The 27694-nt window shown below is 37.4% G+C and overlaps 1 protein-coding gene across 2 annotated transcripts in view; it reads right to left on the reverse strand.

The window, feature by feature from the left end:
- Window positions 1–27694, reverse strand: part of LOC136040787 (leishmanolysin-like peptidase) — a gene marked incomplete in the record, with an annotated part of 103841 nt that overhangs the window by 20324 nt on the left and 55823 nt on the right. For both annotated transcript variants that reach the window (XM_065725114.1, XM_065725115.1), the window contains 5 exon segments: window positions 1956–2143; window positions 8522–8747; window positions 12031–12231; window positions 17536–17714; window positions 22984–23053. In XM_065725114.1, coding sequence (XP_065581186.1) covers window positions 1956–2143; window positions 8522–8747; window positions 12031–12231; window positions 17536–17714; window positions 22984–23053 — 864 coding nt within the window.

Here is a 27694-nt window from a genome sequence, read left to right on the forward strand (position 1 = left end):
ATGGGTAAAGTATTGCAGCAATGCAAACTTATTATTTGGGATGAGTGCACAATGGCACACAAAAAATCGCTCGAGGCTCTGGATCAATGCTTGAAAGATTTGCGAGGGAAGTCGAAACTCTTTGGCAGCACATTAATATTGCTTGCGGGAGATTTCAGGCAAACATTACCTATAATACCTAGATCAACTCCTGCAGACGAAATGAATGCTTGCCTGAAAAATTCTAATTTATGGGCACACGTAAAAACATTAAAATTAACTACAAATATGCGTGTCCGATTGCAAAACGATGACTCTGGTCAAACATTTTCAGATCAATTGCTGGCAATTGGAAACGGAAAGCTCCCAGTAGACTCAATTTCAGGACGTATACAACTACCTGCTGATTTCTGTAATTTAGTGACGTCCGAAAATGAATTGATTGAAAAAGTATTTCCGAATATTCTAAACAATTGTAAAAATAATAAATGGCTAAGTGAAAGAGCGATTCTTGCACCCAAAAATATAGACGTCCACGAAATCAACAATATTGTTTTGACCAAGATTCGAGACCAGGCAGTCCTTTACAAGTCAGTCGACACAGTTTTGGAACCAAATGAAGCGGTTAATTATCCATTTGAATTTTTAAATTCCGTGGATCTTTCAGGGTTTCCACCACACGTGCTACAACTAAAGATAGGCGTACCAATAATACTTTTAAGAAATATCAACCCACCAAAGCTTTGCAATGGCACGCGACTTGCCGTAAAAAAAAACAATGGGAAACCTAATAGAGGCCACAATCTTGACAGGGCCTTTTGAGGGTGAGGCTGTTCTTATTCCTCGCATTCCCATGATTCCAACGGATCTGCCTTTTCAATTTAAAAGATTGCATTTCCCAATTCGATTAGCATTTGCAATCACCATTAACAAAGCTCAAGGTCAATCATTAGAAAAATGTGGTATAGATCTTAATACTGATTGTTTTTCCCATGGACAATTGTACGTTGCATGTTCGAGGGTCGGTAAACCTGACAATCTATTTATATGCAGCGACAATTGGACAGCGAAGAATGTTGTATATTCGCAAGTTTTACGCAGTTAATTTGTATTGTATCTATCTATCTATCTATCTATATAAAAACGAGTTGTGTGTATGCATGTTTGCTATTGCTATTGCTTATGACTCGTAAACGTTTAAAACAACGCACACATCATATGTTACTTGATGCTCACATATCAGTCAATAAAAATTCCCCAGAGTAAAAACCAGAACAGTCTTAAATGCAGCTAACGTATGGAGCATTCGAATGTGCCTGCGTGAGCCAAAATCATAAAGGGGTATCAGAAGACTTTTTTCCAGGGACAATGGATCTAAAAATTGGAACAATGTGTTATTGGCCCAAATATTCTGATTTCTACATATTTTTAGCTTGCTTTCATAAAAATTTCAGTGGGGAGGAAGAGGGAGTCCTAGTGAGATCTTTCGAATGAGATTTATCTTCGTCATTATCTGTACAGATACAGTAGCCATAACGTAGAAAAACGGACGTGATAACACTATATAAACAGCCATATCCAGGGCAAATGTTGTTTATTTTAAAGAACGTGGTAGATTTAATTCTTTGATTCTTTTTAGAAACCATGATATTTACCAAAGTTCTCAATAACGTTACTAAATAATTTATACAATTTTGCTGAAGTATAATCCCAAATATAATCTGTCATTAAAATTCTTGTGCAGGGCAGTGTGAATTCATATTTAAAATTAGGGTGCCAAATTTGATATGTAGAAAGGACCTTTTTCTTCCAGAATATACCTGTGTTCTAGAATATCCCTAAATCACTGTTTATATAAAGTAAGAAATTTAATTAAATATGAAAGTCAATATTGAACCAAGATGGTATTAAGCTAGAGAAACTATTGAAAGAAGAGACAGTAAAAAGGAGTAAAAAGAAGAATTTTTCATTTTCACCTCTGAGTTCGCAACTCCATCCATTCATGGCAGGATCTCTGACTAAAATCACAACCTAAATTCTGACCCCAGGTCAAATCCTGGGCCATTGACATATTGGCTTTATACCATCCTGTATCTTCCATCAAAGCTAAAGTAATGCGCGAGTAAATTGGATTTTGAGTATGTGTTCCCGTCATTGCTTCGTTCTATTCATATAAGAAAAAGAAATAATTAGAAAGGAAATACAAAAAGATCACAGTTTCATAATAAAAGCCGACCAATTATGAGATAATCATAGATAAGGGTGTACCATAAAACTTGGTCTGCGTAGGGGAGGGGATCGGCAAGCTCAGGATTACAAAATTGTTTCTGTATAGAAGGACTTTGGTTAAATTTCCTGTAGTTCTCACTTAATTTAGTATGCGACCGTGAAACAAAATAGGCAGCAAAGTCAGAATTATATAAATATTCAATTTAAAGTGGCAAATTTGCTTTTTTGATTTGTTTTCATAACATTTCTTTTGTAAAAACTAAAATAAGCTATTACAATTAGCAAAATAGCAGAGTTTCTCTGTGGGATTTATGACACTTTTGCAACGCGAGTTCTCTATTCCTAATTTCCCTAGAATCTTTCCTTACGACATCCTCCAAGCCCATTCGGGGAAGACCTGCATTTAGTTTGGCCCTAGAAGACTGGCCGACAAGCACAACCTTTGACAATCGTCATACTTCATCTGCAGAACTTGTCCCAGCCATCTCACCCTTTCTCTCAGTATAGCCCTAGAAAGCGTAAAGTTTTCGTACAGCTTACTTTTTGAGGTACAGGTCAGTCAGTCGGATGCTCAAAACAATCCGTAGGCAATTTATCTGGAAAACACGTAGCAAATCCTTGCAAATCCATCCCTTTTTTAGAGTGCCCACGCTTCAGAACCATACTTGACAAATGTCATCACTCTAGCTTCCAATATTCTAATCTTGGTCTACATAATTATCCTCAAATTCTTCCAAACTTTTTTCAACGTGAAAAAAAAACACCCTGAGCCTTCGCTATTCTACATCTAATATCTTCACTGAACCCGCCGTCTTTACTAATAATACTACCAAGGTAGGTGAATCTATTTACTTGATCGATCTTCTCATTACCCAACATCACCTCCTCAGCTTTACTTATTGCTAGTTTTAACGGCTTAGCATTCTGAGGAGTAGCTTTACCGTTAATTGGGATCCCCTGAAAGCCAAGATATGATAAACTGATGCAGTTTTCGGCGTCTAGTTGATAAACTCAGAAATTATGTTATTTCCTTGGATAGCTGAAGGACACAAGTGTCCGAGTTATATATTTTTACATTTCCTTTTACATTGAGAGACATATTTCATGAAATTAAGGAGCCTGATAAGAAAAAGTTGTTTTCTTTTTTGTTTTGATAGTAGTTCTAGTTAGTTTTACATTTTGTGATGAAGAGAATCGCAAGTTTCAGTTCTTTTCAAGATTAACCGAGCAAAATCTGTCGATTCAATATAAATCAATATTCCATATTCTACAAGGATTTACTAGTGTATCTACCCACGAAAAAACTTTTAGTTTTAACTATTATCAGCTACTAAAAGAACTTGAAAAAGCACATGGGAACACAACGTTCAAACACTGAATTTAATTACCTTTCATTGAGAGGGAATTAGCTTGTGTACGTGGCTGGGCCTCATACGTAATACAAAGCGTTTTTTTTTCTTCTCACCAACAGGGGAGAGTCCTTTGGCACATTTCAGCCAACATTATCTTATTCTGGTCTTGAATGAACGTATATATTATAGCATTGTATTTGTGTAGCATGTGTTTCATTTCTGACTTTACCTACCAATACATTTCAAAAATTTTGTCTGGATACTTACATCTGGATTTTTTTTTTTGGGGGGGGGGAGCTTTATCCAAGACCAATATATTAGCGATGACGCAAAAAGTATTTTGCTGAAAATCCTGAGCTTCGCTTAGATTGACGTTGACAAGTAACATGCTGGGCTACCTCAAACTTATCTTTTACGAATCTTTACAAGTAGCTTCTTTCAAAAGGATACCACCAAGAAATTAATAATTGTCGACTTAGTCTGCTGCCAGGATTCCATGAGTTAGTGCTTTGAAAATTTTAATTTTTTTTTTTTTTAATGTTGCATAAAATGGTTTTAAGCTAGCTCCTAGAAAACTCTAAATTTTAGTTTTGCTTCAACCTTATTTCAACTATCAATTTTCATTAATAGTCTTTGCATCATAAACACTAGATAGACAGACTTATTTGGCATAGAAATCAGATGGGACACGGCCCAAAAAAAATCAATAACTAACAAATACCAACCGCTAAATAACAATAAACTTCATAAATCACTTTGTATCACACATCAAAACCAAGAGAAAGCTTACATATTGCATAAAAATAGAGTCCTGGTAGCATAAGACGAACGTTGAAAGGAAGAGACAGGAAGTGTTGATCGCAAAGCGTGAGGCTCGTGACATGGGCAAAAAGGAATTTTGTTTTTATTCGGAAACCTGGTTGGGGTAACGTTCAGATCCTCGTATCCGTCTCGGCGACGAGAATTGGCCACGGGAAGCTAGCCGCACCTTCGTTGGCTATCTGAGCAAACCAACCAACCCATGTTATCTCTGATACTTAATCAACTGTCGATAATCCTAGCCTCCCTTAGTTAAGCCGTTTCATTCTTCGTTTTTTTATCGCTAGTTGTGTTATTTTTTTTTACCTTTTAATGTATTGTGCACTTTATTTAACAACAGGCACCATTCAGTTCGAGCTTAACTCTCTATTGGCCCTGTTTCTGTCCCCATATTATTATTATACATGCGTTAAAAAAGACTTATCTTATCCCTATGATATACGTCAAGAGGTTCAAACCTCTACTACTTCAGTTCTTTGCAAACAACCAAGAAGTGCACAATAGCTGTATTCCCTCACATCATTCCCACACACTGGACACGAATAAGGACCTCCACTATGACAAATACTTCGAAGGTATTTCGGAATTTCTCCAACAAAAAGAAACTTCGATCTCATTTGTCCATCCTCGTTTTAAAAAACAGTTCGATTCGCCAGACTTCTTTTACTTGGCAAAAAAGCCACATCAGAAGCCAGATTACCATTTAAACCCATGTAATGTTTCAGTACCCTTTTTGAAATCTTTTATCTCTTTAAAACTCATAACTGCCATAAAACTCTTGATTCATAAATATTACGCATAATAACTACGAAGTACACGACGCATTAGCATTATGGAAGGCCGTTAAACCCATTTTCAAGACAATATCATTTATAGATCTACCACCAGGCTGTTACCCATCCCAAGACATTTATTATTAGTCCTATCAATTCGCAATAGCTGATACCCGCTATTAAGTATAAAATGAAAACTGTCAAGATACGAGATATATTTCTTTTCTTAAAAAGATAATCACAAGCAAATACCGACGAATCCAAACTTATATTTAAAAAGAGAGTCACACATGCATTTATGCCTAAACAAAAAGCAAAAAGTCAAGTTTATGTCGATTAAAATCCTCGATGAACACTAAACAAGAAACACACAAAATGCACATACGTGTAAAGATGTAAATAATGAACAAAATATGAAATATATTAATAATAAATTATTAAAAGTTATTTTTTTGAATATATTTGGCATAAAACAGAGAGAGCTGAAATCATACCATACCTGCATGTAGATGGGGAGCGGAAATGGTAAATCCCGGCAAGATTTTTGAAAACTTTATAATTTTACAATGTTCCAACTAAAACATTTACATTGGTCGAAAGGTGATACATGGGTTTTTGAGTAAGCTGAGTCCAGGTATGAAATCCATTTTGATACCAAGTTTGCTCGAAACTGAGGGCGGAGGAGGGGGCCAAAATTTTCCAATTTTCCAATCGATGTATATATATATATATATATATAGATATATAGATATATATAGATATTGGCTGGGGGGGGGGGCTTTATGGGAGTTTTTGGATACGCTGAGTTCCAACATGGTTCATTTTGATGTCAAGTACCCCAATAGTCCTAAATCTAGCCAGAATCCAGAAAATTTAAACTGTTGTATAGATTGAGAAGGGATAAAGAAAATATTTTTTTCTCTCGAAAATTAATAATTGTCGCACCGTTCTGCTCTGAGAATGTAAAAAATATGAAAGTAGGAAATGTGGGTGAAATGTGATCTCTCTCCCAAGTCCCAGGATGTCTAAACGTACCCAAATAGGAAAAAAATCATTACACCAAAAGAAATCTTAAAATATTTGGCTGAATCTGAATCCAATCCTGATCTTTCGTCTGAATTTGCCACAGAATGAGAGCCTGATCCAAATTACAGACTAAGTGACAGTGACACAGAAGATAATGGGCTATCTCTTGGGCTGAATAAGGATGTAAGACTACACACAGCTCATTGTTTGCATATGGAAGTTGGAGAAAGTTCCAGTATTAGAAGCCGAACGACTGAAAAATGTGAAGTAACTAGTGACAATATCAGTGCAGCCGAAGATTTGGAAACAAATAACAGTGCAACTGATTCCAATGCAGTAATGTCTGGTGTTACTCCACTCTTTTTCGATCATGTGACTAATATTATAATTGGAACTGATAGTGAGGCATTGGATAAAGGAGAAACAGCCCCAGGACAAAAGAAAATAGGCAAGACCCCTGAGTACAAAATTGTTACATTGAAAAATACACCTGGGGATGAATACACTTCAAAAAAATCAAAAGGTAATTCGAGAAAAGAAAAGCTATTACTTGCAAGTGCAAGTTCAAATACAACAAATTAGCGAAGAAAAAAAACAGAGCATCTTTGATAAGCTTCAGAGACTGGCAAGAGAAACAGGGAACAGGGATGTGCAAAAGCAGTTTATTTTGGCCAGTATAAAAGTAGTACCGACCAAAAGGAAAACTGTTGGCACGGATTCTCGAAGGTACAACTCCTTCTTTCACAGCTTCACTGTTCACGGTGTTCAGAAACAAGTTTGCAAGAAGAACTTCCATGGGATTTTGGATCTGAGAGTAAAGTTTGTTCTGAATGCTTTGAAAAACAAGTCACCTATCTCGTCATCTCAACCGGATCTGAGGAACAAAAGCTGCCCGAGGAATCAGAAGGCGCGGTTACTGAAGACCAATCAAAATTTCCAACAGATCATGTCAAGTCCTTCCCAGTGGTTGGTTCCCACTACTGGAGATTCAAATGGCCTAGGAAATACTTGAGCGCAGACCTCAGCCGGAAAGATGTACAATCTTTACACAGAAACATGCCAGGCTTCCAAACATATACCTGTCAGCAAAACTTAATATAAAAAGATCCTTGAACTTAACCTTTCACAAACCAAAAAAGAACTAGTGCTCTGCACGTTGTCGTTTTGATAACTTACCAGCAGATAAGAAACAGGAAGAATCTGAAGTACATATTGCTCATTTGAACCGGGCAAAACGTGCTCGATAAGTGAAGAATATGATTACAGAAAATATCATAATTGAAGAGGAGGGGTACGAGAATGCCATGCTTCTAAACGTGGACTTATTTCATCTGGGTTACAGACTGCTACGGTGGGCAGTTTTGGACCAGTTTGTGATGGGCATGTTCTTGTATACCATTCGATTTCTAGACCACGTTGATGAAATTAGTTACGTGTTTCTCGAAAGCGGGCATACACAACAAGAAGGCGACGCAATGCACTCATGCATAGCAAGGGCCAGCAAAAACATCCCAATTTACAGCATCGAGGGATGGAGCACGGTATGTCGCGTGGCCAGGGCCAATCCCAGGCACTATGAAGTTGAAGTGACAGACAGCCACGAATACTTTATTGACTTCCACAAAATTGGTGAGCTCATTGCTTTAAATAGATATAAAGGTGTCACTCTAAGCAGTGGTGCGGAAACTATGAAATAGAACTCCAATAAATGGCCCAGGTACAGCGTTAATGTTGCTGATCAAGTGCAATATCGTTATGACTATTACTTCGAGTTCTCCGTACTAAAAGTGAATGAATCGAGAACACGAAAAGTAAAAGGGGTGAAAAAGGATGCATCGAAAAAGTACCTTCCCACAAAGCCACCCACAACCTTGATTCTGTCATTGATGGATGCCATGCCGAAGAGCCACAAGACACCGATACCATTGTCAAAAGAAAAATCCAATAATTCTTCTTTGCTAAAACAGCGATGACAAATAAATTATTCTGTAGCTTCCCTGGAGCAATCAGCTAGTGCGTTCGGCTGTCGACCAAAAGGTAGGCGGTTCGATCCCACCCGGGGCGACTCTGTTCACCCTTTGGTGGCGCTGTGGCTTTGACCTTAGCTTGGTAATGCGGGACCCAGAGATCGAATTTTACTGTAGCAACACATTACAGCACCGACAGGGACCTTAGTAGTCCAGAAGCGTCCCTAATTCAAGTACTTTATCCTTTTGTATACAACTATACACCAAAAAACCTTCAAAACCTCCTCCATATCTATCCCGTATTAAATGCATTATTATATAGGTCTATATTTTGTAAATACACTTATTATACTAGAAAAAAGGATTAGAAGCTTACCTCAAACACTCTTTTCTCCCAGTGAGTCAAAGAAGTTCCTTCTTCCCCCTGGTCTTCTAGTTCAGCTCCTTCTAAGTCATCACAACCGAAGTGCTTTCTCACCTCTTCCACAACCCTGGGTGTAACAACCATTTGAACTTGACGGGTGACTCTCCCCGATCTAACTAGCCAGTCAGGACGGTTTATTTTCTTAATCACTTTATCACTCCACTGACGAGCTTGAAGCCTAAAAACACTTTGATGGTAAAATAGCAATGTTCTACTTCTTACCACTCCAATCTATTCAAAATATAAGAACTTTACAACCGTTTTAGTTCACATTATATTGAAGCTACTGCCTCTTTATTAAAATGTTGTAAATAAGCAATGCCCTTGTCAATAGAGCTAATTCATCGATTTGAAGTCCAGTCAGACGGTGGCGAGCGTGGTCTACACGCATCACAGCTATTTCAAAAACAAAACCTCCCTAATTTCGTTATTTTTGACCTGTGCATTTGCCCACTTGTTCAATGCACCTGCGTTGTAAGGTCGGTATTAAAACTGTTCCATCCCTCTCAAATTTAAAAAAAAGATAGCGTGGATGACATGAAAGTGATCGCAGAGCATCAATTTTCACTAATCAGAGGCGCTTTCTACTGACGTAAAGTTATTGATAGGGACAGTGGTATTTTACGCCTTTAGACAGAGCGTCACTGATCACCAATGAAGTACAGCTATTTTTTCATTTTTATATTTTAGGGGTACAATTCATGTGTCGAAGCATGAATAAAGAGGCTCTAGATGGTTAATCATTTTGACCAAAAGATTTCTTGAATTGATACTCAAGTTTGATTGACTGTCTAAGACCCTGTATTATCGATTGATCGATTGCCAATCGATTGAAAGTGACTACTAAAAGGTTGGAGTGACTCAAGCTGTTGACGAAGTTGTTTGACCGTCTTTGTCCATTATGATCAAGCTTATCCGCTTAAGGACAACCAAAGTCAAGACAAGAAAGGTATTTCAGAGCAAGAAAGGTACATAACAGAAAATAGAATCGAAGATTAACTGAAAATGAGTTTTGATCAAGATTGAGGGGTTGATTGAAGCACTACTGAACCATACATCAGTCGATTGACGGAATAGCTTGATCAAGTCGTTTGACCCTGAAGGGTCTTCATAAGTTTAGACGTCCTTGATTGCAAAATTTTAAATAATATTTTTCTTCAGCTTGATCATTTCCATAAAAAGAACGGGACTATTTCAACATAAAAAAAAAAAAAAAAAAAAATCAAATTCGGCTTCACAGTCCTTGAACTTATTTCCTAATAAAGAGCGTTAGCTAAAGACAAAAAAAAAATACTCTTTACTAGGTTCCATATTTGAAAAAGCTGAAAGCCTTTTTTCGTGAGTGAAATCTATATATATAAAAATAAGTTGTCTGTCTGTGTGTCTGTCTGTCAGGTGACGTCATGTTTCTGTGTCGACTGACGTCATGAAGTTAGTTGTCGTCATTTTTGCTATGACGGTGACGTCATTAAAGATATTTAAGACATGCGTTCACGGAAAAATGTTTAATTGTAAAATGACTGGAGGACCTACAATGGCAACAGCCGAGGAAGCTGCTCAAAGAGTCTATGCCAAAAAACTTGCTGCTGATAGAGAAAGTAAGAAAAGAAAGCGTGCCGAGGAATCACAAGGACATCAAGAAAACAGGCTTGCAGCTGATAGAGAAAGTAAGAAAAGAAAGCGTGCCGAGGAATCACAAGAACAGCAAGAAAACAGGCTTGCGGCTAAAGAACGCAAAACCGCGCAGTTAGATGAAAATCCACCTGGAAAGCGAGAGTCAAAACATATCAAAACTGAAAATGATAGCGATGATGATTGGGTTTGGGATTTTGACTTGGATAAGGTCATCAATGCCTACCAGATTTAAGTTAAAAAACAAAGGTTCGGCGATATGTACTTCATAGTGACGCTGAAAAATAAAGAAGAAAAAAAAACTGAAAAAATGTAAAAAACTAAAAAAAACTAAAAAGAAAAAACACACAAAGATAAATTACAGACCGGGACACAAATGACGACCGACACAGAGGGAATATAAATGAAGACCGGGAACCTCAAAGAAAAATTACAGACTGGGACACCCGGACACAAATCACGACCGGGAATATAAATGACGACCGGGACACAGGGACACAACTACAACGGGGACGCCGGGGGCACAGACGGGATATATAATTGACGACTGAGACACAGGGATTGTTTGAATAGAAATTACAGACCGGGACACAAATGACGACCGGGACACTGGGACACAGGGAATATAAATGACGACCGGGACACTCAAAGAGAAATTACAAACTGGGACACCAGGACACAAATGACGACCGGGACACAGGGAATATAAATGCTATTTATATGCACAGACAATGGGATAGCGAAGAATGTTGTATATTCGCATGTTTTACGTAGTTAAAAATATATATTTATATCTATCTCTATTCCGTCCGCGGCCAAGTGGTTAACGCGCCGAACTCACAAGCGAAGGGTCGCTGGTTCGAATCTCGGTGGTGCCAATTGGTTTAGGACGAGGGTTAGTGGCGTTTCCCCGTAAGACAAGCCAAAAGTCCACCCAGCTTCAAATGGGTACCTAGAGAAATCTAGGGAAAAGCACGGGAAAGCGTCGGATGGCTTGCCCCCAACCACGCATTGCACCCCGGCCGAGGGCTGAGAATCAGGGGATCGGCACCTGCGCTACGCAAACCCTAAACGGTTTGCATGCGAAAGTTTGCTTGTTTGCTTTTGTTTGCTATCTCTATTCACAGGTGGGACACACGGACACAGCTACAATGGCGCGTAACTAATATGGCGCGTAACGACTTACGCGCGCGGGGGGGCTTGGGGGGGCGCGAAGCGCCCCACCAACTAGGTGTTGGGGTGGCGCGAAGCGCCACCCCAACAGCTAGTATTCCTATAAAAGGATAGAATTTTCACCAAAACTTCTCTTTCAGCTGCAATCATGACATCACAGTTGCACCAATAGCCGGAGCTTAGTAAAGAGAAACCATGCGCCAAAGTACCCGAAAAAAAAAGTTAGGAAAAAATATTCAAGTGAGGAAGAATTGCCATCTGAAGCTGATTCAGAAATGATAGAATGATATTACTTTGATTAATTTTAATGATAAAACTTCATTGCAAAAACAAATTTATGGGAATTTTTGAAAAATTCCTGAAATATCAGAGAACATCAAATACAAGTATTTTTGCTTCGTAGCTGAAAAGCGTAATCTTTAAAGGCTTTTGTCTAGGATATGAGGGGGGCGGGGAAGCTAACTCTCTTGTTAGAACTGAAATTCAACTAACTGTATCAGTGTAATGCTCGTTTTAGATTACCGCTACGTAACTTCGAGCGACTGTTTTCAGAGTTGAAGATTAATAATTGGCTCGGAGTTACGGATATTTGCCAATTATATAAGCAGATACGAATATTCCTAAAAAAGCAAATGACACTGAAGAATTGAACTTACGCGTGATTCAGCTCTGGCTTTCCATTTTCTCCTCTTGGACTTAAAGGGTTTCCTTCATTATCTCTATAAAAGGCATACAGGCTTACTGAAAACCCCAAGGCATGAAGAATTTCATGTTTGACTGTTGATATAAGTATATCCAACTCTTGAGGTTTCGTACTAATTGAGTTAGGACACAGATTGGCATGACCAGCAATTGGCCTAGAATCAAATTACATGAAATGTGGAATTAACAGATCATAAAGACACTTCAGAGCAGGGACAAACCAAGGTGGACCCCGTACCCCCAAACAGAAATAACAATGTTGTTTTACAAATTGCTGGGAATTTCTCATTCAAATTTTACAAGGAAATGTTTTTCTATCATTGGTCGCCCAGAAAAAATTCATACACAGGTGCCTGCTTTTGAGCCATTATTTTGCATTACTTTGCGTCTATGATGTTACTTTCTTTGTTTCTCCCAGCAGAGAAAAAAAAATAAAGAAGTGAACTCGTAAGAGAAAAACCTGATCAAAGCAAGATTCGAGTTGCATATACTACTTGTTCGAACATGAGGAGTATACAACAAGTTGCAGACAGTTCAAAATACCATGTAGTAGGCCAAAAATCCACCATGATAATTAAAGATACGGCCTGTTTTGAACATACGAGAAAAAAAAACTGAATATTGAGTGAGATTATTAGTCTATATGAAAATCGATTTTTGTCTATTTTTTCATTCCCTTTTTTCTTTTTTAACAGGAAGGCTTAGTGTCGGCCTTCAGTCCATGGAAAAATAGTTATGGAAAATGTTGTTTTCTTAATTATTTGTCTTTTCGAAAAGCTAAAAAGCTTAGAGTAATAAAAAAACTAGAAAAAAAAACTGAGAACAGGAGAAACCAATAAATCAAACGAGTTTTGTTCAAGAGAATAGGGTACAGGGATAAATTTTGGTTCGACAAATATCAACATGCAAATATGTGGCAAAATACATACTTTGGCATTGGTGTCAGCAATACCCGAGTTTCATGGCCTAGAAATTGCGCAACACAATGTGTTTGCGGAACATACAAAAAGAAATACGGATCCACAACTCAGAACCGTTTTGTACAAGGGTGTTCGACATCATTTAAAATTTTATGGAATGAGAACATACAAGTGTTTAGGCATTTTGTGAAATTATTTGTCCATGATTTAAACAAAATATAGTGTAAAAATTTAAGCCTTTCGACCTTATTGGGGCATATGCATATAAAACACAAAATTATGCGAGGAGGTCTTTGAGCCTAAGGCATTAAAATATTTTTGTCCTAAGCACTGGCTCGTCTTTCCAGAATCTAGATAGTAAAAATACCTCTACAATCCTAACGGAGAAAAGCCCATTAAGGGTATCTCAATATCCAATTCTTTTCCTCCAAAAATAGAACTAAAATATCGGATACGGAAGGGTGCTGAATCATTGCCAAATTTATTATTTGATATAGAGTAATAATTGAACAGTGATCCAGAGCGCGATTAGCCAATATCAGTTAATAGAAATCATGGGACAAGAGTGTGGAGTTAATCCTATAGGGGATCCTAAGCTCCCGTGCATGGGTTTAGCATGTTTGTTCATGGTTTTCAAAAAATATGAAGTAGCTTTATCCAATAGCTGTGCTTCATTGAAGTAGTGCCAATTAAGAAAAATCATGTTTCATAGCACCTATGTCTCTTTCTTTCTTTGCTTCTTCTTTAACTGTTTGAAGGCTCTTATCCTCTTTTCGCCGTCGGCTTCAGTGTAACAAATATATCTCAGTTTTAGGTGCTCTTTAGTCTCCACCTAAGGTGTATGCTTTAGATATCTTCATTAAAATATACAAAGTTAGTTTCTTAAAGTACTCAGTTGAGGAATAAGTCGACCTTGTGTTTTGTTATAAAACAATAGAAACTTAACGCAAAAGGGTTCTCCCTGAAATTTGGCCTTCAGTACCCGGGTCAGTGTTCTGTCATACCTAAAATCAAGGCAGCAGTTGGCTAATTTCAAGACCCAAATGACTCTGAATTTGGGGTAGTAACTTGCTAATTCCGATAAACAAGGGAAAAAAAATAATGGCGTCCGCCTTTATTCAATGTAGATGTGAAATCATTGTAAATTCTGGAAACCAGAGGGAGTTAAGGTCAGGATAGTGGCTATCTAATTCAGGTATCCTAAAAAAATGCACATCTCTCTTTGTGTAATGTAGCAGTTGATCATTACTATTTCTAGCCTTTTACAAAAATAAAATAATAAAATGCATGGTTCAGCAGAACCTTCCTGTATGTAATGTAGTGGTAGATTATTACCAATTTGGGGACACAAAGCAGCTAGCTAATTCCGGTATCCAAGAAAAATACGATAAAATGGATACTACGATTGTGCCTCCCTGCATATTAAGAGTTGGTTGGATTATTAATTGCAAATTTATTCAAGCTAGGGCCAAATCAGATAATAGTTTGATTTCCATCAATACATATAAGACTTAAGGGACTTGCGAGTTTAGATATTAATTATTTTTCATTGACATTTTGTATTTATTACTTTCTATTTGAAATAATTAGAGGATAATGACAAGCTAAAGATTTGAGTCCGTCCAAAATGCCTTAATCCACCCTCCAACAACATTCTTCTTTCAAATCGTATGACTTTATGTTTTGGCTCTTTGGCGGAAAACTGGAGGTAGTTTGTCAACGAATAAATATATATATATTTTTCTGCCATCTAAACACAAAATAGCTATTACACCATCTACATTTCTGTATTGATCTTTGTGATCCACGATATTTGCAAGTGATTTTCCAGCTGGTGCATGTAGTCGACATTGAGTAGTAGCATGCCATCTACATCATTTATCGATCCGCGTCCACGATTTTGGAAACTTGCGAATTTCTTAGGTAACAAAATGAGCAATGAACTGCCCTGAATTTAGATAAAAAAAAGAAGAATTTTACGATTCTTTTAGAATCCAGCCTGGAGATGAAATTGTCAACTCTTAAAGCCTTTAAATAAGCAAATTGCCCATCATTCTACTCAAGCCCAAAATTTTAACGATGTGAATTGTTTCTACACTTTAGTCTTTGAAATCAATATACAATTTACCTTGTCGAATATACTATTTGATACTGCATTTTCGTCGACTTCTTTAAAAAATTTTGCCTAATGAATAACGATGAAGATGTTAAGCTTTTGCGCGAAAATTTCTCTCCATGGGCAGCCCAATTTTGAAAGTAATCTCACTTTCGTTGAATATGATAATATTCAATGAAGAAAAATACAAATTATTCCAACCCATAATGCAGCCTGGTTGGCATCCATTGAAACCTATTAATTAAATCTGTTAATTTTGAAAGTTCAGTATAATTTGAAGATGGAACCCTTCAGCCTATCCAATCTAATTCGGCCAAAAAGGTCGAAGAAAAGAATGGTGACTGAAGCCATAGCACGATTTGAAAATTTTGGGAAGCACCTTGCCCGTATCGGGAGAGCCGATTCGGCACTTTGCCAAAATTGTAAAATGACCGAAAAAGCAAGGAGACATTTAGCAGAAGAGTGTCTAGCAAGGAGTAAACATCGGCTGGAGATTTTTCATGAGTTAGACAAGATAAGATTTTTACTTCGCTAAAGCGGCTCTCACAAGCCCAAAAGGCCCAAATTCGCACTTTAGTGTCAGCACAAAAATAGAAAAATTTAATAAATGGTTAATGTCATCAAATCATAAAATTGCAATCAGTAAAAAACTCAAACGGTAAAAACTCGTAAAATTAAAACAGGAAAACTAATTTAAACAAAAGTCTAGCTAGCAAGAATTACAAAGTTCGCAATTACAAAATAAACACTAAAACTATAAGATGAAAGTAGAGTGACAAGGGGGAGGGTTTATTGATATAAAATCTTAACTAGGTAAGGGATGAATGTTCTTATATATCTTTCAGTGGAAACTCTTCTTCGGGCGAGAAGAATTTTTCTTGAAACAAAATGTGGGGAGCGAGTCCGGAGGGGGGGGGGTTAAATGTTCACCAGGGAAAAGATAAGTAGTACGAGGGTTATGCGAGGTATTGTTGGCAAAACGCAAGGAAATTTGTGCTCTCCTTTCCTTAAGGGGTGACTACATTTGCTCTTCGAAGAAGGGTAATGTAAAAAAAACATGTTTTCTTATCTTACATACCTATCTTTCTGCTAAAAAGCAAGCAGTGAAAGGACAAGGGACCAATAGAGGGGTCAAAGGCCTGTTTGCTGTTGTTAAATGTTAAACTGAAGGATATAGTAGATGACAAAAAAGTCCGACAGCTGGCAAAGTATATGATAAGGGTTGGGGAGGGCAAATCCATACTTGTTTCCTTCAAGCAATTATTAGTTTTTCGGGGTAAGTGGAGGCAATGAGTCTGTGAGGCCTGGACTTCAACCCAGAGTATATGGATCATTCCGCCGTTCAATATATAAGAAAAGTTAATCAAAGCCTCTTCTTACGTTTTATTATAATTCTACATGGAATAAATGAACCATTGCAAACCGTGGGAGTTATTTCACCCTTTGTATCTCAAATTTTGTTTTGGAGATTATTATATGTTGTTGACTTGTCAGCATATATTTTGCTTTCCAAAAAAACTCATAAGATCTAATGGTATTGAGCCAGGGAATCTTGCGAGACGTTTGAAATATCTATCTTGTGACACTAGATTCCGGAAAAAATTTCAATCGGAGGGATGCACATTTTTCCAGGGCTGTGTCGCATGTAGTTATGTTTTCTGGTTTTTGGCAGCACACTCGTTAGTATCGATTTTACCTCGTAAAAATTACTAATTATTGATTAGCAATTCTGTCTCTTATAGTACTGTTTTATCATCTTTAAACAAAATTAGCCCTATTATTCCGTTTGCCTAAAATAAACACGAACACCGACAATCTTCATTTTGCAATAATTGTTATTGGAAAAAATAGTTCTGGACTATCTTGGATCATCTTTTCAACATAAAAAATATTATGCTTATCGTAGTCATTTTCCAATACTTAAGGGAGACTTACTGAGACAATAGGTGCATAATTATAAATTCAATTTGCACAGTTTATATTCTTAACACGAAATTCAGTATATTTTTAGCATGTTAAAGACGGAAGTTACTTTTGTTATACCACTCAGTTTCTCAGAAACTCTCCACCCGTTTACGTAATACGAAATGATGTAGCGAAATGTAGAATCCTTTTTTTTTTCCTTTACTTTTTAATGCATGAATTTCCGTTTTATACGAAACAGCGCACTTTATCATTGTTTTATATCATTTAATAGAGGTCATGTTGCTAAAAAGTAACAAAGACCCAGAGATTAAGATTTTTATTTATTTTTTATTCTATCAGATTTTACGACAGGATTAAATGTAATTCATTATTCAGAAAAAAAAATAATTAAAAAAGTTTACACAGAATTGTTCACACAAGACCGTAAAACCTACGAAATTGCTACAATCAAAGCTGAAGCGTCAACACTGACAAACATTGATGACAAAACAGTTCACCTGTCAAGAGATACTTCTTGTTGACAATGCGCAGCATAGGCCACAGTTTGGCCTTTGTGACATCTGTTAGTATTTAAGGCGGACACGTAAAAAACAAAATCTGCATCTTTGATCCCCCGTCCAGCGACTGACCCTTCTTCCCGACAGTCAGTTCCTTGTGCATTACATATACGACAGCTCTGAAAAATAATAATTTTAAGAATACTTGTTAAATTAACAAGAAGTGTAAGAGGTACGGCCTACAGGCCAAGAGAGATATGCAGACACAGGTTACCAGCATGTCTACTATAGCGTCCCTAAGACAGTCAAAATATGCGTCTCAGGCATAATAAGAAAAGCGTACATAGAAATTCCGTCTTTTCTTATCGATGTTTTTTTGACTGACTGACTAAATTATTTACAAACTACAAATAAACATTACTTACAACAACTGGCAAGGGATGACAAAAAAGCGCCTGATAAAAGACGGCTGCAATCTTGTTACTCTCAACCGATTTTTCAATCAAAAAATAAAAATGAATATACTCTGTCTCACCATCCGCTTTTCCGTAAAAATAATGTTAATAATAAACTGCATTTCTTCATTCAGAAAGAACTTCTTCAGTATATTTTTAAATAAACCGATACATATTTATGTATCAATAGTACATTTAATAATTCACAAACATTTGCTCCTATTCTGCAATTTTACTGTGAAATTATATTTTTTGTCAATAATTTACTGGTGAAAATAATGAGTTAAATTCAAAGTTCAAACCTAAATTTCAGTTTCTTCCAATTTTTGATAAAAAAAAAAGCATAGGTCTTCCGGACAACGCAAAAAGGAAAGAAGAAAAAAGACGAGATCTATTTTCTGAAGACGGTAAAAAAAAAGAACAGGGCAACTTAAATTGTCCCTTCATATGGAGTTTACATTAGCAAAAGATGTGCTTAGTATATTGTTTGATTTTGTTTTTTACGAAAGGGCTTCTTCAATTCTGGCCCTGAGGATCCATTTACCTAAGCTCTGTGTACGATAAAGTGAATCGGACGAAATTCTCCAATGACAATCTTTCTACTTAAAGACAGAGATTTTAGATAGACCTATTTGATTTTGAATGCTTAGGTTAGTAACACATAAGTAAACTTAAGAAATGTTGTTTGACGACTTTAGAAATTCAAGAAAATTGGACAAAAACTTTGACCCGGGCTGTCATAACATAACAACATAACTTAATTGTCTAAAACATGACACGATACTAAAGCGACATATAATATACATATATATATATATATATGTGTGTGTGTTTATGTTTAAGACCAAAGCTTGCTGAGAAGAGAAGTACCTTATAAGTATTTGAAGCTCTTTATGGGCGGCAACATACATTTTTTCATCACCACCTAATTCATATTAATCGTAATTCATTATTCCCAAAATTCATTCAAGAAACATGGGTTTTGCATCGTTAACGAATTCTTTGGACTTCAAAGAGCTCAAAGTGAACTTCCCTGAAACATCACAAGGAAACCTTACTTTAAACAAATCACTCATGCCATCACTACTGTTACCACGAACATCTAATACAAGGCACTTGCGCAACAAAGTAATTCAGCCTTACAGGCAGGTTTTCCACAAATATCATACTGATGACATTTGCATGGTAACTCTGAGAATTTCCAGCGTGGACAGCTGTAAGTCGTAACCGACAAGAGTCTAGTTTCATCAATGCATTATGCAATTTATTCCTGAAAGTTGGGAGAAACTGGCATAGACTCCATTTCTATACCAGTAGCCAGATATGTCGAAAAACTGCTCTTCAACGAGACCTTCGAACTGCTCTGCACTATGTAAACCCTCTAGTAATATTTCTTAAACTAACCTAAACATCATTTTGACTTGGAAATTGAGCTAACAGTGTGGTTTAAGTAAGCACAATATTAGAATTATGAGTAGAAGGATGCCAAAAGGGGATTTGGTTTGGTATTCTAGTATGATACTTCAAGTAAATTAGCATGGCGAAATCAACACACGGAAAAAAGGAAGAAAAAAAATTCTAAATGTTTAATATCAAAAGACAGTAGCACACCACACTACAGGAGGATCTTTGACCAGATTACATGTGACTTTAGATTTCAATTCTTCCGATCAAGAGGAACCGCTATCTAGCCAACTTAATTCATTTTAGGAAAAAAAAGATGGCAGGGAGAATGACAGCTGAGGTTGAAACGGAAACGAAAAACTGCGAACCGAAAAGGTAATGTATTGGCTAACTGACACACTGAAAAAAAAGGACTTTCCGACCTTTATTTGGAAAACAGGGACAATTTTAGGCAGTACTGTGACTTTAAGGACCAATGTACAATTCTTGATACCAGTGATATCTAACAAAAGTATAATCAAAGATTGTAGCAGAGTGAATAAACAATAAGTCTTGCATTTTTTCAGGCCAGCTAAAGCATACAATAGAGACGAGTCCATAAGGTCAAGAAAGAGTCATTTGGACAAGGAAAATGACTAGGTTAATTCTTAATCTCCAAAGGATTGTAGCTAATAAACAATATTTCATGTGAATTTTTTACTTTCCAATTTTTGATTTTGTGGATTTGCTTCATTTAGTCAATGTATAATTCACTAGCTCCAAAGAAAACAGCTTTAAATTCAAATAAAATAGATTACATAGAGAGAATAGAACTTTCTTCCAAAACCTGATTAAACAGTTGGATTAGATGAAAACAGAACAGGTAACAATCCATTTTTGAGAAGTAAAAACTGAAATCCCAATCTTTTATTTTTATTTTTAAAAGTTCTTCATGTTGGTAACTGTTATATTTTAGCGGAGTAATGCCATATAAGTGTGCAAAATGCATGAAATACTCTATATGCAAAAATTAAACCTGTATTGAGACAAAATTTTCTTAATTTATCATACTGCATCAATTTTCTTCGATTCCTAGAGGTAATTCTTTTCTAAAAGAGGTAAAAACTTTCAAATTCGGATAGACGGGTTTTTTTCTCCAAAGAACTGGATCAGAAATCTAATTTTCTGAAATAAAACTCCTCCCTAACTTTAGATTCTGAATTTTATTTTTGTGAGGTAGATTTTGTGCAAGTACAGGGCCATGCCGTAAAAGGTAAACTTCTTAAGCACACAATAACGCCATATAATTATAGAACCTAATATCATCTCGTCGGCAACCTAAGAAAAAATTCTGTATTTTTTTTTTACTTTTTTTGACAAATCCCAGACATCTCGGATACTGAATACGAATTCCATTTTTTTTTTTTCACTTTCAATTTTGATGCCTACTATATTTACCTGTGTTTACTTAACAAGTTAAAATTGTCAAACATAAAATAGCGTCTATGTTTATCTCTTTTACACTTACGAGATTTTGGATTTACACTTCGGATTTACATTTCGGATGGAAAAAAACTAACATTCATTTTCTTTATCGATTTTCAATTTTTAATGCCTATCATATTTGGTCTAATAAAGCTATGAAAAGGAAGCAAGAAGATACAATCTCTTCCATCTACGATCGTAGTAGTGCTATGACTATAACCTGGATCTGGAAAAAATTCTTTCAGTGACTTAATATTTGAAATTTTCCTAATATGAAATGAGTTATTTTTGGTGTGTCAATATAGCGCCACGGTTCGGCAGGTAAATTTCTTAAAAATCAAATAACGGTGAATAAATATAGAACTTAATATTATCCCATCAATAGCTTAAAAAAAAATATGTTTCTCGTTTGCATGTTCGAGGAATCAGACATCTCGAATACAGAATGCTAACATTTTTTTTTTTTTTTTTTTTTTTTTTTTTTTTTTTTTTTTTTTTTTTTTTTACTTTCAATTTTGATGCCTATCATATTTGGTCTAATAAAACTACGAAAAGGAAGCAAGAAGATGCAATCTCTTCCATCTACGATCGTAGTAGTGCTATGACTATAACCTGGATCTGGAAAAAATTCTTTCAGTGACTTTATATTTGAAATTATCCTAATATGAAATGAGTTATTTTTCGTGTGTCAATACAGCGCCACGGTTGGGCAGGTAAATTTCTTAAAAATCAAATAACAGCGAATAATTGCAGAACTTAATATTATCCCTTCAATAGCTTAAAAAAAGTATGTTTCTCGTTTACATGTTCGATAAATCATACATCTCGAATACAGAATGCTAACATTTTTTTTTTTACTTCCAATTTTGATGCCTATTATGTTTGGCAATATTTACCTAAGAGGGCAAACTTCTTAAAAACTAAATAAAGATGAATACTTACAAGGTTTAGAATTATCTAACAAATAAACTAAGACAAAATTATGCATCTCTTTCACATTTTTAAGAAGTAAGATGTGAGCTCTTTCATATGTTATTGTAGAAAGTATTGAATTATATCTTCTAAAACCTGCATCTTACATTAATCTTCCGAAACAAAATTCTTTCAGGGACTTGAATCTGAAATCTTATCGAGAAAATCTATGAAAAGGATAAAAGAAAATAATTCTGAATTTCAACCTTGATAAGGGGAGGGGAGATCCGAAAAAATTTCAGACCCCTTTTTCCATTCCAGAGGCATCCCTCTTCCCCCTATGGACGGGTGTAGCTAAATAGGTTAAATAGGTTATACATACAAACCCATGGGTATACGGCTGCATCGATAGAGTTTCCACACACTGTTATTTTCTTTTCCTTTTAACTTGAAGATTAATATAGGCTAACAAGAGCCAAAATTCAGACTATTACTGGAAGTATCAAGAATAAAAGTAGATTGACTGTCACTCACCAGACAATAGTAGTTAAATACAGTCACGTAATGACTGTTATTCCAGTTAACTGCAATGTTTCACTTAAATGTATTAATCCCGTATGATCTGAATTTTTTTATAGTTTTTACGAAGAAAAAGAGCTGCTATTTCTGAAGGAATGGAATTTAGACAAAGATTATTTCTCTTAGATATTGGTTTTTGTCTTTACATTATCATTTAAACATAATTTTAGCTTCTTACTTAGCCATAAAGTAGATGCCAGGTTTTTGTTTGCGAAAATAGTTTCTGCATGGTGTTCCTGCTCAATGATTTGCTACGATGTTCAAAGGCAAATTTTTTTATAATCAATCCCCGTCTAATCTTGGGCACCCATCCTTTTCCTTAACCCTTGCACTGTACTTAGTATAACTATTTTGCGGAATAAGTCCATCTAAAGAACATGTCTATCGGCCTGAGCCAATTTTTAATGATGGCTCAGGATATAATTCTGAGCCATCTCCGTTGGATTTAAATAGAAAAGGATCATTTCTTACATCAAAGTGTGTGCCGTGTGTCGCCAACCATACCTCGGCTCTGTGACTCTTAGCTTGGACCTGGCCCTAAATTTACATCTCCAGACTAAAAGTGGACATAAAGTGATCAAGTCAAAACTGTCTACGTTACAATGACATTAAAGATGCAAATTTCTATTCTTACCTCAAGATGTTCATCGGGAACCATGGCTTCTCCACACATAGTGATTGCTTCACAGCTGTTTTTGCAATAAATAATAATAATAATAAATATATTGGAAAAAACCCGTCACAATTGAACAAAAAGACGGATAAAAAACAAAAGAGAAGAAAACGCACATACAAAACACAACGAAACTTCTTGAAATGAAAATAATCACGAAGGAACTATAATACAACTATGTAAGAATGGCGGGTCCACTGGTGGTTACTCGCTTCTACTCTATCACGGTACTTTTCAAGACACGCTTCCACCGCAGTAAATGGGTCAGGTACTGAATACCGCCTCGTTAGGTAAGAATTACTTGTTCTTAATGGCATCTCAAGTAGGAACTTGAGGTACCTGAAGAATATTCTTCTTATAGTTACTTTATTCGAATTTGTAAGTAACTTCCAGAACGGCGAAACGTAAAGAACATGGGGTAAGGCAACAGCAACAAATATTGTGCACGCAGCGACCTATTTAGATTACGCTTGGAGGAAACCGAAGCTCCATAAGCTGACCTGATCTTCTTCTCGATGTGCTTTACAAGCAGTGCTCGTGTATGCTGAAGAGTTTCACCGATCGGCAGACCCAGGTATACAATTGACTTAGAGGGCATGACCACCTGTGACCCTAGTTGGATTTCGGGTTGAGAGGCATTCCAGTTAAATAACAGTACTTCACATTTTGTCACATTAAAACTCAACCCAATTTCATCATACTCCATCTCCAAAATTTTAAAGTTAGATTCCAAAGAAGACAAAATTCTTGAAAAGTTTAGAAGGTCATCTGCAAAACCCAACTAGGGACACGTCAATGCCTTTAAAAATACAGCAAGGGGCCACTTTTGACTGGGCCGTCGATATGCTGTTGTTGAACAGATCAGGTGATGATACGGCTCCCTGTTTTATACCTTTCTTCACCACAGCAAACCTACGACTTAATTTACCTGACAGTTTTAATACGGACCTTGAGCCTACTATACATGTCGTTCAAGGGTTTGACAATAGCACGGTCAACTCCGGACTTTCTCAGCTCAACCATATTCTGAGAATGGATACCCGAATCAAAAGCCCGCCGTACATCATATTCACCTATAGCTAGGCTTTCTTTCGAAATGTGGGCATCCAGTAGAACATTTGCAGCTACATGCAAGGCATGGGCACATCCTAAGCCAGCTTGGAATCCAAACTGGTGGGGAGGCACTTTACAACTAGCTTTAATGTCCGAAATTATGAGCTTTTCAAATAGCTTGCAAAACACAGATGATACAGTAATGGGTCTGTATGACGATGGTTCATGAGCAGGTTTACCCTTTTTCAAAACTGGAGTGATCACACCTAAACAGAAAATGTCCGGTACAATACCATGTGTTAGTATAATTTGGTAAGCTATTGCTAAATGCTCCGATAGAACTGGACCACCATTCAGTAGGTGTAGAGCACAGATTTGGTCGGCACCGGCGGATAATTTCTTCTTTAATTTTTGACAAAGGTGGGTTATTTTCGCACTAGAAATCACGAGGTAATTATGCTCTTTCGTCATAAGCTGATCGAGCTCTTCGCTAAACTTTTTATTTTTCACATCATCTGGTGGGGAGAATTCAGCAGCAAAATAATCTACCCATATTCCTCATCTATATCACTAGCATTTTGTCCCGTACTTTCTACAGGCCTGGCACGGAGCTTCCAGACCAAATTAGGGTTTTCAATGATTTTTGAAACTGTTTCCCGTTTGAGGCTACTACGATGTTTTCGTAGCTCTTTCGCGAACCGCCGTTTTGTATAAACCCGCAATTCATTGACTACCCCGCTTCTTGGCCGGTCGCACTCGTGCCAAACCCCCAGCCAGAACTTGGCAGCTGCTCTTGCCTTCACAAGCTCACTGTTAGAGGCCCATCCTTTCACTCGCGACCCACGTCGGACGCTACGTAATGGGACAGCAACCCTTTCAGCTACTCTCAAGGAGTGGCAAATTTCGTAGAAATACATGTTCAGTTGCAGGCGTATCTCGCTTTCCGTTAGGTCACAATCCCACTGTAGGAGGTGGAAAGGCACTTTAATTTTCTTCAAAATTTGTTCACAATTGAGCTGGAACTGCTCACGGACTACTTTTTTCCAATCACGTGCTGGCTCAGGCTTGGTTTTTGGAGCACACTGGGGACTGACGGGCTGGTATTGCAAAAGAGAGAGGTAAATGATCCGATAGGCACCGTCAGATCCAACCGAGGACTGACTCTAGGTCCAGTTTGTAAGTTTACTACATGATCAAGATTTGAGACGGTTTTTGCGGTACTGATATAGGAATAGCACTTATCCTTCTTAGCAACTTTTAAATCCGCTTGGTAAGGCGTTCAGCAATAGTACAGCCCGAGGGCAGGAATGATCGTCGAGATTGCAGTTAAAGTCACCAAGAATTATAACAGGGCATGATTCTGGACTAAACTGAGGAGGCACTTTCCGAGCTTCTGGCATGCTTTTGCAAACTTCTTTTCTGAAGCGATGTCATTGTAATTGGTTGGTAAATAAACATTTACGAAAAACACGCCATGCATTTTGGCAGCTTGGAACCATTCATTCTGCTCGACACACACGGGGGGCTCCGAGTTAGAGCGCGTGATTATGGCTAGGCCACCAGAGGGACGACCCCCGAGTCCCAGATCTTCGCGCAGGTTGAACGAGGTAATGCATATCCGAGGAAAACTTTAGAAGGTTTACACTATCATCGGTCAGAAAGTGTTCCTGTATGCAAATACAGTTATATTCTTTAGAAAGGTCAGTTAGAAGGGGGATTCTGTCCAACACTTTACCGTTCATATTCCAGCAGAATATTCGATTTTCCATTTACGTGCTAGTGTTAGGCTGGGCTTTGTTAAAGGGGACAAGCAGCATGGTAGCAAGAGTGTCTACTAGAGCCGCAGTTTAGGCATTTTTGCGGATTACTACATGGGTTGTCCTTACTAGAGCTGTGACCATCGCCACCGCAGCGCGAACACCTTTCTGGTTGCGAACAGTCCAGCTGCTAAATGACCAACAGCATGGCACTTGAAAACACCTCCTCGGTAGAAAGCGGAACTCTTCAATCCTGAACAGTTCTAAACAAATCTTCAGCGGGTTCGCGATAGCGTTTTCAAGTGTTTGTCGACTTGCATAGAATAACTTGAACGCTCTCGTAGATCCGCATTGCGCCACTTTGTCGCAACCAGCAATTTGACAGAGTTCACTCTCGCTAACTGATGAGGGTACTCTTTTCATGATACCGACAAACTGGGGAACTTTGACTTTAGTGGTTATGTTCTTCCTTTTCATTGCTTCTGCAAGTTGGGTAGCGGCATCTCGAGACTGGACAAGAATCTTCCATTCATCGTTGCTACGTTTCAGAGTAAGAGAATCGGAGCTTACGTCGCTAGGGCAAACCTTTGCAAAGAAGTCTTTCCGGGATTGTGGGGACGTTAACTCAGGCGGCATATCGTTTGCTTTCACAACCACCGAGTAAAGTGGCTTTGATGGCGGATTCGCTGCTGAACGGGGAGTGGGTGAGCCCTGGGAAATAGCGTCGCTTATGGTAGTACATTGCTGCGATACCCCGGCGAGCTGCTGAGCACACTGTTCAGATGCAAGTTTGATCTTATCCGCGATAGCCCCTAATCCGGCATCAAACTTTCGACACATCTCGTTTACTTTTATTCTCACGCAGGCACTGACTTCATCAGGGCAGGTGGGCACTTCCTGCGGATCAAAAATTACGAAAGTAGGCAAGGGCTTTTTCTCTTTAGCGCAAAGGGCTAGGATTTTCGCCATTTCCATCACGTTATCAGAATCGTTTGCCGTTTTCCGATAGACGTAATCATAACCAATCTCATTGGCAAGCGTTATAAGTTTCTCCTTCGCACTAAGAATTTCAGCATGATCAAAGAACTCCACAGCTCGCTTAACAATGCTTTCAATTTTGTTCCCCGCTTGCATGGATCGCGTGAGAAAGTTCAGTACAGCATTGCGTACGAGAGTCCCCATTGCTTACGTCACAGCATTCAACGCAATTTTCGGATAGCGTACACAAGTATAAGGGAAGCGTCGGGACCTGCTCACCTATTCCCCGCAATTTAAGGGTAACTAAATACCAGCAGGTACGTACGGCTCTTGCGGCAGGCACCCGCCCCTCTTCTGCTTACAACCTGTGTACGTTTACCTATCGGGAATATTATTTCGCGGCTCGCTTTGCATGGAAAATTCTTCAAAAGAATTTGATTTTAGATCCAGATAATTCTTCAGACAACCAATCCTCACTCGACAGCCGATGAAATTCAGCAAAGTAACCTTGACTAGACTGAAGCCTATGCTGAAGTCATTTACTATCTAAATCTCTTGACAGAGGTCTTGTAAGTTTAGCCTAATTAGACAAACACATTTAAATCACACAATCTTCAATTCTCTGGTCTGTTGGTGGCTTTTTGACGAAATTTCACTGGACTTTGAATATGATAACCAAACTTTCCAAACGTTTTCGGCTGCCGACTTTTTGGCTGATTTTTCAAATTCGCCCAAAAGAAATTATATTGGCAACTTCGGAGCGGCAACAGCGACAAAGAAAAGTCGAAATCAGGACACGTTGAAATCTCTAGGGAATTACACTTATATATCACCAACTAGAAACAAATCAAACACAATAAAAATCCAAGGTAAGTAAGTATAGT

Source organism: Artemia franciscana, chromosome 21 (assembly GCF_032884065.1).
Source record: "Artemia franciscana chromosome 21, ASM3288406v1, whole genome shotgun sequence".
Classification (NCBI taxonomy): Eukaryota; Metazoa; Arthropoda; class Branchiopoda; order Anostraca; family Artemiidae; genus Artemia; species Artemia franciscana.